Below are 17,236 nucleotides of genomic sequence, written 5' to 3' on the forward strand. Positions count from 1 at the left end.
AGACTCTTTCCCTATGACACACTAAACATTAACAACAGTAATCAATGGAAGAATTTCTGAGAACCAGGTGTGGCATTTATAGTGATTAAAGTACTGGAGTAGAAGCTTGGAATTACAGGTTTTGGCCAGCTTCAGCCATAGAAGCTCACTGGGTGATCTGGGGCCAGCCACCATCATTCAGGTCCACCTACTTCACAGGGTTCTTGTACTGGAGAAAACAGAGGACAGAAGCCACTTTGTGCTCCCAAATAAAAGGTGGAATATATGTTGAATTTTAAAAAAATGAAATCTACTTTTATTTATAAATATTTACCCCGCTCATATTCATCCCTACCTCACACTGCTAGCACAAATGGAATATCTGCCACTATTGCAAATTTTTCATTTGATATAATTCTTCTATTAAAGGCAACAAAGTTATAGAACATGATAAACATTTATTAAAGTAATTTCCTAGCTAATTAATTTTTAAAGAAGATATATTTGAGCACCATAATTTTGTTTTCTAATATGCAGCCTTGCATATTCATCATGAAGTACAGTTAATACATATTAATATATCACATCCTAAAATGTTACCTTTTGAGATAAGGCATCAAAAATACCCCAGAACAGCTTTCTGGACAAATGAAGTTCTTCTTCTGATGCAGCACCAAAGTTGCCCCACCCTCCTGGTAAACAGTAGTATTTCCAACATCTTTCATAATGAATTGTCAGCAACTAAAAAAGAAACATGAAGGTTTGCTTTCTGACAAGGCACTGCCTATTCGGTGAGGTTGCTACATATAATCACTTTAAATGACAGATGCACAGATATTGCAACAGGTAAGGGACATAAAAATTAAAGTAATTATCTCAACCCAATCAACAATTATGGTAGAATTAATCTATTATTTGTTAAATTAGTATAAGGATTTTGGATGCTTTTTCTTTAAGTTAAACATTCAGCAAATAATTACTTCCATATTTCTAGATTATCTCCAAACCTATGGATGGTCTCACTTAATAAGATTCAAATCATTTTAACCACTGATAGGTCATGGCAAAACACTCTTCTGTATGGGAGAAAATTTCCAAAATAATGAATGAAATAAGTCTTCTAAATAACCTTCATACAACTTGTATATATGAAGGTAAGAAAAACATTTTCTCCTGTCTCTAACTGAGACAATTGTTCAAACTTCGTTGTTATCTCCAAATAAATGAATTTCCAAATGTCCGATCTTTGAGGAAATTTTTCTCTTTATTGAGCATAACGAACTGACCCTGACTCAATGCGCAGTTAGCACTGAACTTTGGCCTCCCAAAACCTCTCTTTCCGATTCCCAATTCTCAGCGTCTCATTGGCCATCTTCCAAGCCACTCTTGTCATCCCATCTCGGTCATTTCACAGAAATGTCCCCCCCATCCCATCTCCGTGGAGAAGTTCTTCAGGGGAATTAAGTAGGTGAAAGTTCAAGCCTCTCCTCTCCTTATGGCAGCTTGGAAGCTGACAACAATTACTTCATTTTCCATTTCTGACGCATCCTTTATATAGTAGTAGTAGTAGTAGTAGTAGTAGTAGTAGTAGTAGTAGTAGTAGTAATAATAATAATAATAATAATAATAATAATAATATTCTAAATTTGCCGGACTTGAACATTTTGACTCTACAAAAAACCACCTTACTCGGAACAGTTTACATCTTCCGACGATACCTTAACAGTTCCTAGGTCCTTGGTTAGGACTCGAGCTGCTGAGCTATTAACCAGCCTCAAAGGCTGTGAATCTCACTAAAGATATAATAATAATAATAATAATAATAATAATAATAATAATAATAATAATAATAATAATAATTTTATTTATATACCGCTCTCCTCCCAAAGGACTCGGGGCGGTGTACAGCCAAAATTAAAACATAAATTTACAATATCATAGTTAAAATTAATTAAAATCATTAAATAGTTTTGGCCAAATTTTAAAACCCAAAGTTAAAACCCAATTTAAAATCATTCAATTAGACAGCCCCGCCTGTCGGAACAGTAGGGTCTTGAGGGCACAGTGAAAGACCCGGAGATCAGAGATGTTACGAATATCCGGGGGCAATTCATTCCAAAGGGCAGGAGCTCCGACAGAGAAGGCTCTCCTCCTGGGTGTTGCCAGCCGGCATAACTTGGCCGATGGCACCCTGAGGAGTCCCTCTCTGTGGGAGCGAACTGGTTGGTGAGAGGCTTTTGGTGGCAGAAGGCGGTCCCATAGATATCCTGGTCCTATGCCATGGAGCGCTTTAAAGCAACCAACACCTTGAATTGCACTCGGAAGACCACTGGGAGCCAGTGCAGCTCACGCAGGAGAGGTGTTACATGGGCGTAACAAGGTGCACCCATAACCACCCGCGCGGCCGCATTCTGGACCAGTTGGAGCTTCCGACTGCTCTTCAAGGGGAGCACCATGTAGAGAGCATTACAGTAGTCCAGACGGGAGGTGACGAGGGCGTGAGTGACTGTGCGCAAGGCATCCCGGTCCAGAAAGGGACGCAACTGGCAGATCAGGCGAACCTGATAAAAAGCCCCCCTGGCTACGGCCGTCATGTGCTCTTCTAAAGATTAGCCGTGAGTCCAGGAGGACGCCCAGATTGCGAGCCCTCTCTGTGGGGGGCAGAGATTCACCCCCAATAGTCAGCGATGGCACCAGCGGACAATACCGGGATGCCGGAAGCCACAGCCACTCAGTCTTGGAAGGGTTGAGCTTGAGCCTATTTCTCCCCATCCAGACCCGCACGGCCTCCAGGCAGCGGGACATCACATCAAGGGCATCATTGGGGTAGTTTGGGGTGGAGATGTACAGCTGGGTGTCATCAGCGTACTGGTGGACTCTCACCCCAAAACCACGGATGATCTCACCCAGGGGCTTCACATAAATGTTGAACAGAAGGAGCGAGAGGACCGATCCCTGCGGCACCCCCCAAGCGAGGCGCCTCAAGGTCAACCTCTGCCCCCCTGGCAACACAAACTGCGAGCGGTCAGAGAGGTAGGAGGAGAACCACTGTAACACAGTGCGTCCAATTCCTAATCCCCTCAACCACTGCAGCATGATACCATGGTCGATGGTATCAAAAGCCTCTGAGAGATCTAATAGGACCAGGACAGAGGAGCAACCCCTGTCCCGAGCCCTCCAGAGATCATTAACCAACGCGACCAATGCCGTTTCTGTGCTGTACCCCTGCCTGAAGCCCGACTGGTACGGGTCCAGATAGACAGCTTCCTCCAGGTACCGGGGTAGCTGTCATGCTACCACACTCTCGACAACCTTCGCCACAAAATGAAGGTTGGAGACCGGACGATAATTTACTAATACAGCCGGGTCCAGGGATGGCTTCTTGAGGAGGGGCCTCACCACCGCCTCTTTCAAGGCGGCGGGAAAGGCACCCTCACTCAAGGAAGCATTTATAATCCCCTGGAACCAGCCTCGTGTAACCTCCCGGGAGGCCAGTACCAATCAGGAGGGACACGGGTCCAATAAACATGTGGCAGCACTAAGCCTACCCAGAATCCTGTCCACGTCCTCGGGAGCCACAGGGTCAAACTCTTCCCAGATAATATTCTCAAGACTCACCCCCGTCTCCCTCCCCGGACTCATCCAGTCAGAGTCCAAGCCTTCCCGAATTTGAGCAACTTTATCATGCAGGAATTGCACAAAATCCTCAGATCGACCCTGCAAGGGATCTTCCCGCACTCCCACCCGGAGAAGGGAGTGGGTCACCCTAAACAGAGCGGTTGGGCGATTCTCTGCAGATGCGATAAGAGTGGAAAAATAGTTAGATTTTGCCGCTTTTATCGCCACTAGGTAGGTCTTGATATAAGATCCCACCTGTGTCCGGTCAGATTTGGATTGACTAGTCCTCCAAACACTCTCTAGGCGTCTTTACCGACGCTTCATCTCTCTCAGCTCCTCGGAGAACCAAGGAGCCGGTTGAGGTCGGCATCGGGTCAGAGGCCTCAAAGGCACGACGCGGTCCAAAGCCCCTGTGGCCGCACTATCCCAGGCGGCCACCAGGTCTTCAGTGGAGTTGTGTGCCAGAGTCTCTGGAAACGGCCCAAGCTCCATCTGGAACCTTTCGGGATCCATCAGGCCCTGGGACGGAACCATCTAGTCGGTTCCGTCTCCCTGCGGCGGGGAGAAGCAGCTTGAAAGTCTAAGTGAAGGAGCGAATGATCTCTCCATGACAAGGGTTTAATGTCTAGGTCCCCTCTACCAAGATCATTCAGCCACTGACCAGAGATGAAAATCAAGTCCAGAGTGTGTCCCCCTGTGTGAGTGGGGCCTTGCACTAATTGGGTCAGGTCCATGGCCGTCATGGAAGCCATGAACTCCCGAGCCACCTCTGACGTCTCACTGACGGATGGCAGGTTGAAGTCCCCCATAACAATAAGTCTGGGGGTATCAACCGCCACCCCGGCTATCACGTCGAGTAGCTCAGGCAGGGTCGCTGCCACGTGGCAGGGAGCCAGGTACATAGTCAGCAAACCCATCTGCACCCCACGACCCCACTTCACAAGAAGGGACTCACATCCGCTATCTGAGGAACAGTGGCCTCCCTCGGACAAAGACTTTCTCTAATAATTACCGCTACCCCCCCCCACCCCTCCTGGCCCAACCAGGTCTTCGTAATCCCAGCCAGCTCTGCAACCCCTCCATAATAAGTTCACAAATGAGGGGGGCTTTATTAATTACCGACCTGACATTACATAACATCAGTCGAGGACCCAGGGCCTGAGACTGTGCAATCCAGGACACGAGCCACGCTATGGGGGCCGGAGTGCGCAATCGCTTGAAGACAGCGCGTATGCACCCCCAGAACCTGATATGGCCCCCTGCGTCTGCCATACCTGCCCCTCCCACTTATCACATTAATGGAACTGCCCTTCTTTTCGCCACCCGGCACCCCGGTCAGATTACCCTTCTCGCCTCCTCCACTGCACCCAACCAACCCACCACCCCGCACAGTGTCTATATGGACCCCCCCAGTCCATCTCTACAGCCCCCTCCCCCCTTCCCAGGTCCCCTTAAAAACCCCTCCCCCCTCCCAGACCCTCTTAAAATACGAGATGAAAATTTAACTAAAAAAACCCACAACCTCCTCCTCACTGCATGCCAGCAAGCCATATACAGCAAGCCTTAGGCCAAGTCTGTGTTTTTAATGTTTAGCTTTTTGTAAGCACTATTAAATAAGAAATATTAAATTTTATCCAGCTTTGAATTACAACTGAACTATCAAAGTGGAACGAAAGAATAACAGAATAACCATGATGTAGTTTTTGTGATCATCCTACATTTAGGGTTTGAATATTACACTGAATGTAACATTGGGCATGATTGGCCAATATTTTTACTTCAAGGCAAATCAGAGTATCACCAGTTTCTTTTGATAGGTGATGCCTAATGACATTAATTGTATATTTTATAAAAAAATCAAACTTACCTTAAGAGGCATTTTGGCATGTTCATTTAGAAGAGGGATATCAAATACTAATCTTCTCAACAAATGTTGCATCATTGAAGGTCTTAGCTGACTATCAGTAGAAAAAAAAGGTTCAGTACAACATAGACTAGATTTATAATCATTATTGTGATTATGCAAGTTGAGTAATCTGTAATCACTACAGAAACTTAATCAGTATTTCTGATTAAAAGATAACAGTACATGAAATATGGAGATAAAATATGTTCAGACTCATGATTGAACAAAGCCAGTCTGGGACAAAACAATGAGGGAGATAGTAAAAATTCTGGATTCATATTCAGTTGTTTTCCTTTAACATTATTTCACCTTTATCCTTTTCTTTGAAGTTATTTTCCTTTAACAAAATTTATGTTTTGTCTTTGGTAATACAGTAAAAAACTATACATTATATTTCATATTTGGAGTTTGGCAAGCAGGCATAATCAGATAAATATATCCCTTCCTCCCAGCAGTGTCTGAAACATAACAATTTATTTTACATTTTAACAAATTCTTGTTTTTCACTGTTGACCTTGTGGATAATTTACTAACCAACTAACTATATATTCTGTCTTAGCAAATGCTCATTCATTTGAGGATACCTCAGAAATGCATTATTTTTTAATTAGATGTTATAGCATTTTAACAGCATCGGTCCTGGAATCTATTTTATTATTACTATAATCATTACATATTGGTTAACACCTGGTATTTAATACATGCTAGTAGTTGAAGTAATTACAGATACTTTTGATCTGTTGATTCCTTTTACTATCAATCCTACATCCTACTGGAATTCAACTCCAGCTGCACAAACTTCCTGCATACATGAAATTATTGATTTCTTCCCTTACAAAAACAGTTAGCAGAGGAACTCTATACCTTTTTATCTACTTTTGTAAGAACATACTATCTACATGTTGTTTCCTAAATGAAGCTTATTTTCATTTTTCTTTCAAGCAAGCAACAGCTTCAAGAATAATTTATTACAGGACTTCTAGGGGAGGTATAGTGCTCTAGACAGCTGCTTCTTGTGAGGAAACTGCAGGACAGCAATTTTCTGCAGGTTTGAGCACTGGACGATGAAGAGATCACCATCTCGCTTTTAAAGGACACTAAGTTTGCAAGCTTCACTTTCTAATGACTTTTTCAAATGGCCTATTGCACAGCTTAAAGCTATTAGCTATTAAAATATTTTCTTACTGGATTTGCAAAATCCAGTGGATTTACAAAAGAAGCTTGTTAAAGCTTTGAAGAAATCAGAAGAACTGAAAATTCTACATTATTTGATTGAATTAAAGATAAGGACTGTAGAAGTAAAAAGAAGAAATCTAAAGTTGGTTTATTTGATCTGAGTAAAATAAGACATTTTTGCAAAGTTTTGGCAGCCTTTTATGGAATTTTTGCTTTTTTATGTTTTTTATGTTTTATGGATTGGCTTATAGATAAGAGATAGGGTATGGAATGAAGAGATATCTGTTTAACCTTATAGGAGGTGAAAAGTTATTAAGTTTGTTTACACTTGATGCAATCAAGCTTGAAAATCTCTTCTTTACATATTTCTTTTCTTCTCCTTTTTTATGTTCTTTTCCTTTTTCTTGTACTTTTTCTGTTCTCTTTCTCTAAGTGTAGTTTCTATTAGGTTAAACTATTATAATCAAAAATCTTAATAACAATATATTTTAAAAAAAGAGTATCTTGCAGAAGGTATTCCCTTTAGTGTTTCTTTCTCCACCCACGGTGTCTAACCCATCCTTACCCACAAATGGAGAGTAGGCACTCTTCAATAGAATCCCGCTGAGCTTTGGTAAGAGAACAGCCTTTGGAAAGCCGATATACAGTATGTAGCAAGGAATCTATAAGGGAAGCATGATGTTCTGTTCCAGCAAAAAGAGGAGCACATCTTGTTAATAAAGGCAAAACAGCAGTGCAGAGGTACCGATTAAGAGCCAGGGCCATATCTGTGGCACTCAGGGCAACCTATAAAACAAATTACAAAGCAACTCATAAAAATGACACACAGTTGCAGTATGTTTGAGCTAAGCCTTTTCAAAGCTGCTAAGAATGTGAAATATATATATATTTATTTTTTTCTTTATTCCAGTCTTTTATTTAAAAAAATTTTTTTTTATTAAAATTAAGAATGCAAACACTGAAGGACCACTAGATGGCAATAAGGTTTTCTGCATCTTTTGGCTATCTCATGGTTGCCCCAATTTCTGCAGTAGAAATAATTAAAACATATCATTTGCTTTATTATTCCTGTATTAAAATTGCATTCATTTTGAAATAGCAGTGATGGCTCAACACTCTGCATCATCTTATGCAATAACATCAGATATTTAATCAGACAGAAGTAACTTCATTTGAACATTTTATTTGTGCTTGAATTACAGTTTATTTTTTAAAACTGGATGTCTATGTTGCTATGTCAAGGTTTCAACTTCAAAACCACTTGTATAAGAGGAATATTATATAATAAAAAATGCAAGGTGCCCTGACTCATTCTCTCTACTAACCTAAATGTCATTTTTTTAAGGTTAGTTAACATTGAGAAACTGTGTTCATTTTTAACTTTCCACTAAACTTTTGAGTCCTGAGCTCCCAGGTCTCAAAAGCTTTAAAGCAAATGTTTCTTTTCCAAGAATAATACAGCAACTACAAAAAACAGCCATGGAACTCCAGGATAATTCACCGTTGCCTTAAAGAACTGAAGATTGGAGTACATGAAGGCTCCCACAACATGTGCCCTTTGAATCCAAAGTGTTCAGCCTTAACTGAAAACACTAACTCATCATTTTTAAAGGTATTTAAAAGTATCAAAATTTATGCACAGGATAAATCTGGATAAAACAGAAAACACTAATTAAGAAAAGTTAAAAGTTACTTGTTACCGTATCTAAAGAAGCAGCTGCACGAAGATCTGGCAGAAAGCCAACTTCTAGTAGGTGTAGAAGAAAATCTTGGTCTTCAATTCCATAGACCCTGTCAAGAAACAATACCATCGCTGCCTTGTGATCAGGGCAAAAACCCCCTGACATATCAGGTTCTACAACATTGCCATCTGAAGGGGAAAAAGAGGGTCGGGAGAGGAAAGGAGGGGGAACAGAGAGAGAGAATTATTTCTACACATATGATGAAGAAGAAATAATAAAGTCACTCATAATAAATAATAGGAGGAAAAACTGCAAGTTTTCTTACCTTTTGCTATTGTTGGCATGTGAAAAGGAATGCTAATTACACCCACCAAGTCCTCCAAAGGAATCAAGGACCTCAGAATAGATCTGATTCTAATGGCTTCCCCTTTGCCAGCATGGATGAGCTAATGGAATAAGGCAATTAAGTATTTAGATAGCTTGTATGAGAATGCAGTAATCAAAGAATGCAGATATTTCCTTATACATAAGAATTCTTTGAATAACCTAATTATAAATGCATGTGCACCAGATAATAATTCTGTGAATTAATACACTATAACTTGAAATCTCAAAGAGCTCAACATTTGTTTAAAGATGGGCCTGGTATCATATTCCAATGAAGCACTATTAAAAGGAGGTGCCGTTCTCGTGGTAAATATTCCCCCGAAGGATCTGAAGAGTCAATTATAGCAACAGTCATTTCTATCATTTCTATGTCAAAAAAGACAGAAATGAGAAGTTCACATTTATAAAAAGTCAAATTACATATTTAATTTCCCTATGGCTAGAATGTGAAGTGGTTCTATTCTAGCTTAAGTTACTTTATTCCATTCAACTACCACTACCACACTAATATCTATTTACACTCATGTTCTTTCTTTCTTTTCCCCATACAACATCCAATCAAAAAATCTGGTGGTCCAAGTGAAGTAGATTCTTTTCATTTATTACATTTATATGCCACCCATCTCACTGTCAGGCAATAAGTAGGTATGTTGATTCCTAAATTCCATCTACAATAACATTTTGAATTTTAGCATGTCTACATGAACTTTGAAGTTATCTATATCAATACAAATATAAAATATAAAATATAAAATGAGGTTCATAGAATAGTTATTTTTCCATGCACTTAATTATATCTCCCCCTTTATTGTTGTTATTTTTTTCCTCTCAGCCACGTAATTATCTATAATATTAAATTTTCACTAAGTTACACAGAGATAAGATTGATCCTGCTGAAGATTTCATACTCCTGCAAACCATGTCATTACCCAGAATTTGCTGGTATATCTTTTTGTTCATGGATACCACTATCTCACCCAGAAGTCCATGAATTCAGGAATATGTGAATCAGAAAAAAGGATGAAGAATCACATATTCTGGTTCACATTATTCATTAACACAGATAAGATATAAATTCAACAAAAATAGTAAGTACTAATTACATGAATACTTACATGCATTTCTGGAGCACAGCGGCCCAAGAGATCAATCAGAGCAGCATAAAAAGTCATGATGGCATTTCCCATGTGAACAGTATCATCCTCTTCTTCTACTTCACTTCTGTTTAGTTTTTCAAAGAAATTTAAAAATAGTGAAGGAATAATAATGTCTGTATTAAATCTGTTATATAATGCAACTTTAGTGATACCTATGTTCAAGCCTTGGCATAACCAATTAAAACTTAGATTTTAGTGATCAAACAAGACAATTAGGATTATAGTGAAAGTTTTGCACAAATTTTAAGCCCTTGGCTTAAAGAATAGGCTTTTTGTTTGGTGGGATTTGGAGAGGGGGCATTTTTGTACGGATATATAATGTCTCTTTTTTTTTTATCATAAGCCACCTGCCCACAGTCACAATGAATCTTATTTATTCCTTCTAGGCATTTATATTTTATATAATGGAGTATTCTAGTTTCTACTTTTCAAATATGGTATACAAATCATAAAAATTTATGCCACACTATAAATATAAATGTGTGCATGAATGCGAGAGAAGGGAGGGGGGGTTGGAAATGGAATAGAAATACCCTCTGAATCTTTGGGGAAGAATCTAAGAAGTGAAGATATGGTTAACTTTTCATTACGCATTTAATCTCCCCCATTTAGAAAAGACTTAGCTCAGATATGTCTGGGGGGGGGATAAAACTTTCCTTTTCTCTCTGTTTCTTCTAAGCCACTTCATTTTTAAAGATAAATTCACCTCTACTCATTTAAAGGAAAGTTCATATCTAAGATATGAAGCCATATTTACCTCCAACTGCCACCACATATATATAAATGTGTAAGGAGCTTTTTAGCAGTAATTACCCATAACAATTCTCTATAGTTCTAAATTACAAAGGGAATAGCATTTAGACTTATATACAACTTCACAGTGCTTTACAGCCCTCTCTAAGCGGTTTACAGAGTCAGCAATCTGGGTTCTCATTTTACCCACCTCAGAAAGATGGAAGGCTGAGTCAACCTTAAGCCTGGTGAGATTTGAACTGCCAAATTGCAGGCAGCCAGCAGGCATCAGAAGTAACCTGCAGTACTGCACTCTAACCACTGTGCCACCACAGCTCTTATGCTGCTGGGAAATCAGACTACAGATTCAACTTGGATCAAAGGACAAAAGATTCTCTGAAAATAGTGGGAACACTATTTGCTCAACAATTATAATAGCTGGTGAACAGAAAAATCCATATCAGTAAAAGGATCTATTGTCAAACTCAATTTCACTGAGGGGCACATCAGGGTTGTGTTTAACCTCGGGAAGCTGGGGTGGGCATGGCCATCTTGATGTCACACATGTTGGGGGCGCTTGTAGAGGTCTGAGCACTCTGCCAGCGAAAATGGGCTCCCGAGCTCCATTTTCAGCTGAGACGGCCTCCTGCAACCCTCTGCCAATGATAATGAAGCTCGTGAGAGCCACACATGGCCTTCGCAAGCTCAGTTTTTGGCTGCGACGGCTTCCTGCAACCCTCTGCCAGTGAAAATGGAACTCAGGAGAGCCTCTTTCTTATTTCCTAATAATTGTATTTCAGCAGATTTTGTATTTGACCTGAAGTGTGGCCCTCGTGAGCTCTCTTTTTGCGGGCAGAGGCACCGCGGGCCAGTCCTTCGCTGTTTCCAGGGCAGCCCCGTGGGCCAGATCTATGCACCCACGGTGTGCTGGGATCCGGCCCCTGGACCTTGAGTTTGACACCCCTGATCTGTGCCATAAGAAATTCAGAACACATGGAAATTATAACATGATTAAACACTATCTGCCTATCTATTATGGATAGGCAGACAGGATATAAACAGGATATATGGCTTACAAATGCTTTTATGTCCATATACTGATTTTGCAAATCTTCTGATCTTGAGGGTTTTTATTTAAAGTAAACAGAAGATTCTTATCATTTTTATCATAAATAACATTGTTATGAAAATTCTCAATACAAATTAACATTAGATATTATACTTAAGAAATGTATCAGGCTTTGTGATAGGCCTAATAGAATTTCGAACCAATAAATATTATTAATGTCATAGACCAGCACCATACAGCACCAGTTCATTTTAGAAACAATAACTCCTGAAAGAAATTTTATTTAGGTACTAAACATTTCCATTCTACCTACGATGTTTTAGTAGATCCATTAGTTGATGAAGGACCATCTCTTGTAGGATCTTCTGATATGTTTATGGCTTCTTCCATGGCAGCAAGTAAGCCATTTCCACCTTCACCTCTCAGTGCTGGTCCAAAACATTCAGGCCGTCGAATGAGCAGTCTGACTACTACATTAGCATTTTCTTCAACACTCTCTCCTACAATCATATAGAAACTTAACTACTTGATGAAGCTAAAAATCTGGAATTAGTTTCTATAACATATGATTAAAAAGCCCAATATTTCTCTCCCTCCCTCCCTTCGCCTCTCTCTCATCCATCCATTGTCTTATTCATTTTGAAATTTGACAATTATATTAGCAAAGAGAGAGAATTTACATACTGCCTGAAGCGCCACTATCTCTAGCCCAAAAGCAAACTTCTTTAGACTGAACTAAACAGTTAAACTATGAAGAGTCTCAGTTAACAACATTAGAAGTTATTCCAGCCACCACATTAGAAGAGCCTCTTCTTGCCTCTTTCTTATTTCCTAATAATTGTATTTCAGCAGATTTTGTATTTGACCTGAAGTCAGCACTTATAAACATCACAACACAACAGGCAAGTCAGAGATGGATGGAGTCAGAGAATGGTGTCTGAATATTTGAAGTTAGCAAAGTTATAGGGCATGTACTGGAATATGAGAGGAGAAAAAGAATGGATAAACTGAGCTTCATACAGATTCTCAACACAGAAGGATAAAGTTGGGGAGGGAGATGCCAATGGTGTTGGGTAGAGAAGATATGCTATTCACTGAATGATTCCAGTTTTCTCTCAAGGTTTCTCTCAGTGCTGCATAGCGACTTAAGAAGATGGTTAAAAAGGAAACATTTATCAAACTATGATGTCATAACCATGCTGGGAAGCAGCACTTTATCAGGTAGATTAATAAATGTAGTTAAGATATAATAGATTAGGAATAGCAAGGTTTTTGAATAACCTAGAAGTGTAGAATCTTAACACTACCATTGCAAAAAACAGCAAAACGAAGGAAATCCAGGTATCGTTCTCCTTCAACTGGGTTCCATCCAATATCTGGATAGCCTTTAGAAATTAGTAAAGGGCAGTTCTGCAAACCACAGCCAGCCAAGTAGCGGACTACCTAAGAACAAGACAAAATTAAACAATAGAAGCATTTACTGCCCTTGCTCCCTCCCCCATGTAAATATATTTTTCCAATGTCTAGATTCCATAGTCATCTTATAATTTGTTACCCAATTTGAAGATGCCCACTACACATTTCATACTTATAGAATCTTCCTCCCTTCTCCATCCTGGCTCTTTAAATCTTCATCTATAATTCTCAGACTGTCCTTTTGTCCATAGAATCATTATAGTCTTAGCTCCTTTACCTTCAACTCCATGTAAAACTTTCAGTTTAAACACAATTCATTGTATTTACCTTTATTAACAATCTGGTGGTAAATACATCTACAGAAAAAAATTAATGTACTAAATTTCTAAATTTATTTCTATTCTGGAAATATAATTCTGATTTTTCTCTTATGTTAGTGATCACTTTTTAATGAGCTGTACAATGGATAATTCTGTCTCCAATTATTTTTCCTCCATGTGTGTGAGGGGGGGATCCATATAAGTTAACTACTGTATCCAAAATAGTGGTCCATGATTGGCATTTTTACTCTCAGATTCTGTGGGAATCTACTGCATATTGCACCATAATATCAAAATAATTTTGATTAGAGCTGCTGGCATAACCAATCAGCTATTAAACTTCTAGGTGGTAGTATGAATTTTAAGTCCTGTCGTGTATGGGGTTCTTGTATATGAAAATTACATTGCTAACAGGTTGCAGACTACTGTTACTGTATGTTAAAAATATATGCGTACTTACAAAATATAGATTCTATAATATTATTTATGATTTACCTTCTCTAAATCAGGTTCTCTTAAAGCCAGTGCAAGCTCATTATTATCCATTACTGATGCTGCTGCAACATCTAAGGGTGTTGATCCCCGCATGGAAGGAGAAGCTATCAAATAAATTTCAGAAATTGGCAACATGTTAAAACAGCACAAAATCCTGTTAACAAAATACAGTAGCTAAATGAAATTGTTTCAAATTTGAAAACTACAGTATATAATATACAGCCATGCTTTTGGTGCGTCAATATCATCCAAATAATACAAGATTTGTATTTATTGTACATTAATGCTTTACTCCATATACCAACTAGGCATACATTTTCAGTATTTAGGAGATGTGAGGATGCAGTAAAAATACATCCTTTCCAAGCAGGGTGAACTGCATAAACGGTCAGCCAGTGAATTTAATGGCTGACACGTAATACTAATTAGTAAGAATAATTCATTATTAAGAGGTGTTGGAAGCCTTGAAACATCTTAAAATGAACATACAAAGTAGCTATTAATTTGTGAATTCCAAAAAGATTTCACAGCAATAAATACAAAATGGAGTAATGTACTGTAGGGAAAATATAATACATATTTACCAAGTCCAACACTGCTGTTTTCCAAAAGATAGCTTAGATGGTCGAACATGGCTTTCTGATTCTGTCTGCTGATGCGGCAAAAATAACATAGAAAACGACAGCAGTTTGCCACCATCTTAGGAAAGGTGATTTCCTAGACAAACAGTACTATGTTAGAAAAGCAAGAATAGTATATATATAAAAACCTGAGAATAAAGATATTTCCTTTTTCATGTAATTTTCTGCAAAACTACTCAAATACTGTATCTAGATACATATTCAAGAATCGTAAAAATCTTGGTTGCTTAAATTTTGGCTCCATTAAAGTTGGTTCTGTGCATTATAAAATGAAGCCATCACAGGGAGAAAAACCTAAAATGGACACATTGAGGTTTGGTCATAATAATAGGAAAGTTCAGTTCAGTTCTATTATTCATGAGATTAAAAATTGTAAACCAAATAATCTCCATCCAAGGAAGATGGTTCATTAGTAAAAACCACAGGATGTGACCTTTATTATCAAGCAAATCAGTGCTGGCTCCACTGTAAAAATTCTCTGGAAGAAGTAGGAGGGCATGAAATATGCATTGTGATCCAAATGTCTACATGTGTGCTCCTGACATTTGAATGCAAGTAATGGATTAATCAGGGTGGATTTGATTTAAATCGAGTTGATTTAAATCACAATTTAAATCATGATTTAAATCACTAGTAAAAAGGCTTGATTTAAATCAACTCGATTTAAATCATAATTTTTAAAGAGCAACTGTTATCTCTGCTACTCCTTTGACCCACTGTTGACTCACCGATAGTCCCAGTGTTGCAGAATATACAGCCTCATGCTACATAACTAAGCTCCATTTCATGCTGAATAAACTAAATTATTTATGTATCTTAAATAGAAAACTATCTTACTATAGATTTTTACCCCAAAAGTTTTTTATTAAAATAAATTCGATAAAAATAAAAAAAATCCAATTTAAATAAAAAAAATCCAATTTAAATAAAAAAAATCTGATTTTTTTGATTTTTTTTAAAAAATCATTGATTTTTATCCACCCTGGGATTAATGCAAGAACAGAACTTGTGCTACGATATCATAGAGTGTCATTGTAGCTAACTGAAGATTCCAATGCACTCTGGCAAATTTTTCAACAAAGGAAAATTCTAAGTACATGACCAAGAAAATCCCAGCATCCTAAAAATTTCCTAATAGGAGAAAAAGCTAGTTCTGATATTAGGTAAAAAAACCCAACAATCCCATCAAGTATTTGCTCCTTATTGTGGATCTGCTCTCTGACATTTCCAGAATGTTCTTCCCTTTCTCCTCACAAATCAAGCCTGAATTTTTGCTTTAAAAAATCCTGCTCCATATTCTCAATTTTATGCAGATTCTATAGTTTCAGTCCCCCTGCCTTCAAACTTTCCCTCTGCCCAAAGAAAATTTTTCCATCAAGTTTACTGCCAACCGAAATTTAATTCTAAAATTTGTTATTGGCACAGAGAAAGGTTCCTAGAATCAAAGTATACTTTGGACAAAATGTATTATCTTCTGAAGTAACTTCCACCTAGACCCCATCTATTCATTAATACTCTGCAACTAGGCATGGTATTACCAAAATGATTTTTAAGATCACACTGCAACAGGACTTTCTGTATAAGAGTATATAATCTATGAACAACACCTCAGTGTTCAGATAGAGGTCAATAATGGAAGTCTTGAAAGCCTCCTATCTCTACTGTTTCAAGTAATCCCTTCTTTGAAAATGATGATAGCTCTATCTCTTAGAAAATACATTCTTAACTGCTTCCACTACCAACCCTGTTTTCATACTTTAGAATTAATGCTGAATTTTTCTGAAATGTTTTATTGGTAGATTGCCAAGTCAACCGATTAAGCTTGCTGACTTTCTCCATCATTATATGCTTGTCCCTCATTAAACTCTGACATGAAATTAAAGTATTGCCTTAACCTTTTCCCCCTTTCTCTCACTATTTCATTGCATAAATGTTTGGCCAGTCCATGCCACAAGTTCTCTTGACAAGTGGTTTCAGTAGTCATTGTTCACTAGACTTTTCCTTATTAAGTAGACAGAATTCAACATACAGTATCTCTACATTTATCTTTAGAGAAGCTTACCTGCAGAAATCCAAAAGGTAATAAATAACTAAAGTGATGTATTTCAATATCCTTTAAAATAAATGCATACTACAAAATATTAACATTGAAATGTATGCCAATTAATGTACACATTCCTAAAAATATATCCTGCGTAGACTTAATTTTAATGACCGGTTGAAAAGAGAAGGTACAAAAATATGCTATTGTAGTTTCATTCTTCATTTGCACATATTTCTTCACTTGATCACAGCCAAATAGGATTGTATATTGTATTTATCATTTGGTGGAGGAAGAAATGGAAAAATAAATCACATAGGCATATAATTGTGCATCTAAGTACAAATGTTTGCTAACTAGTTTACAATATGTACAATGGTGATCTGGATAGTTGATAAATGCACACACACAGAGCCCAATTCCACTTCCCATCAATACCAGACAGTATATTAGTGTTTGGATAAAGGGCCAGTTTAGGGCTAATTATAGTTCTACAAAATAAACTGTAAAGTCTGTATTTTAATAAAATTTGGGCCTTTAATTTCATGAATTGAAATACATGACAATTAGCATAAACATGGATAAAGTGGTCTCTCCCAGTTTATCATTAAATAGCT

General features: G+C 38.1%; 1 protein-coding gene across 1 annotated transcript in view; it reads right to left on the reverse strand.

Moving 5' to 3' along the window:
- RYR2 (ryanodine receptor 2) overlaps window positions 1-17,236 on the reverse strand; it is a 270,507-nt gene that overhangs the window by 92,694 nt on the left and 160,577 nt on the right. The window contains exons 43-52 of the mRNA XM_070932540.1: window positions 14,522-14,654; window positions 13,938-14,041; window positions 13,014-13,149; window positions 12,020-12,206; window positions 9,864-9,969; window positions 8,687-8,807; window positions 8,380-8,549; window positions 7,245-7,465; window positions 5,465-5,555; window positions 580-720 (exon numbers count right to left, since the gene is read on the reverse strand). Of these exons, the coding sequence (XP_070788641.1) occupies window positions 580-720; window positions 5,465-5,555; window positions 7,245-7,465; window positions 8,380-8,549; window positions 8,687-8,807; window positions 9,864-9,969; window positions 12,020-12,206; window positions 13,014-13,149; window positions 13,938-14,041; window positions 14,522-14,654 (1,410 nt within the window). The remainder of the gene's footprint in view (window positions 1-579; window positions 721-5,464; window positions 5,556-7,244; window positions 7,466-8,379; window positions 8,550-8,686; window positions 8,808-9,863; window positions 9,970-12,019; window positions 12,207-13,013; window positions 13,150-13,937; window positions 14,042-14,521; window positions 14,655-17,236) is intronic.

This window comes from Pituophis catenifer, unplaced genomic scaffold (assembly GCF_029215685.1).
Source record: "Pituophis catenifer annectens isolate HBS135680 unplaced genomic scaffold, rPitCat1.0.hap2 SCAF_1, whole genome shotgun sequence".
NCBI classification, from domain to species: domain Eukaryota; kingdom Metazoa; phylum Chordata; class Lepidosauria; order Squamata; family Colubridae; genus Pituophis; species Pituophis catenifer.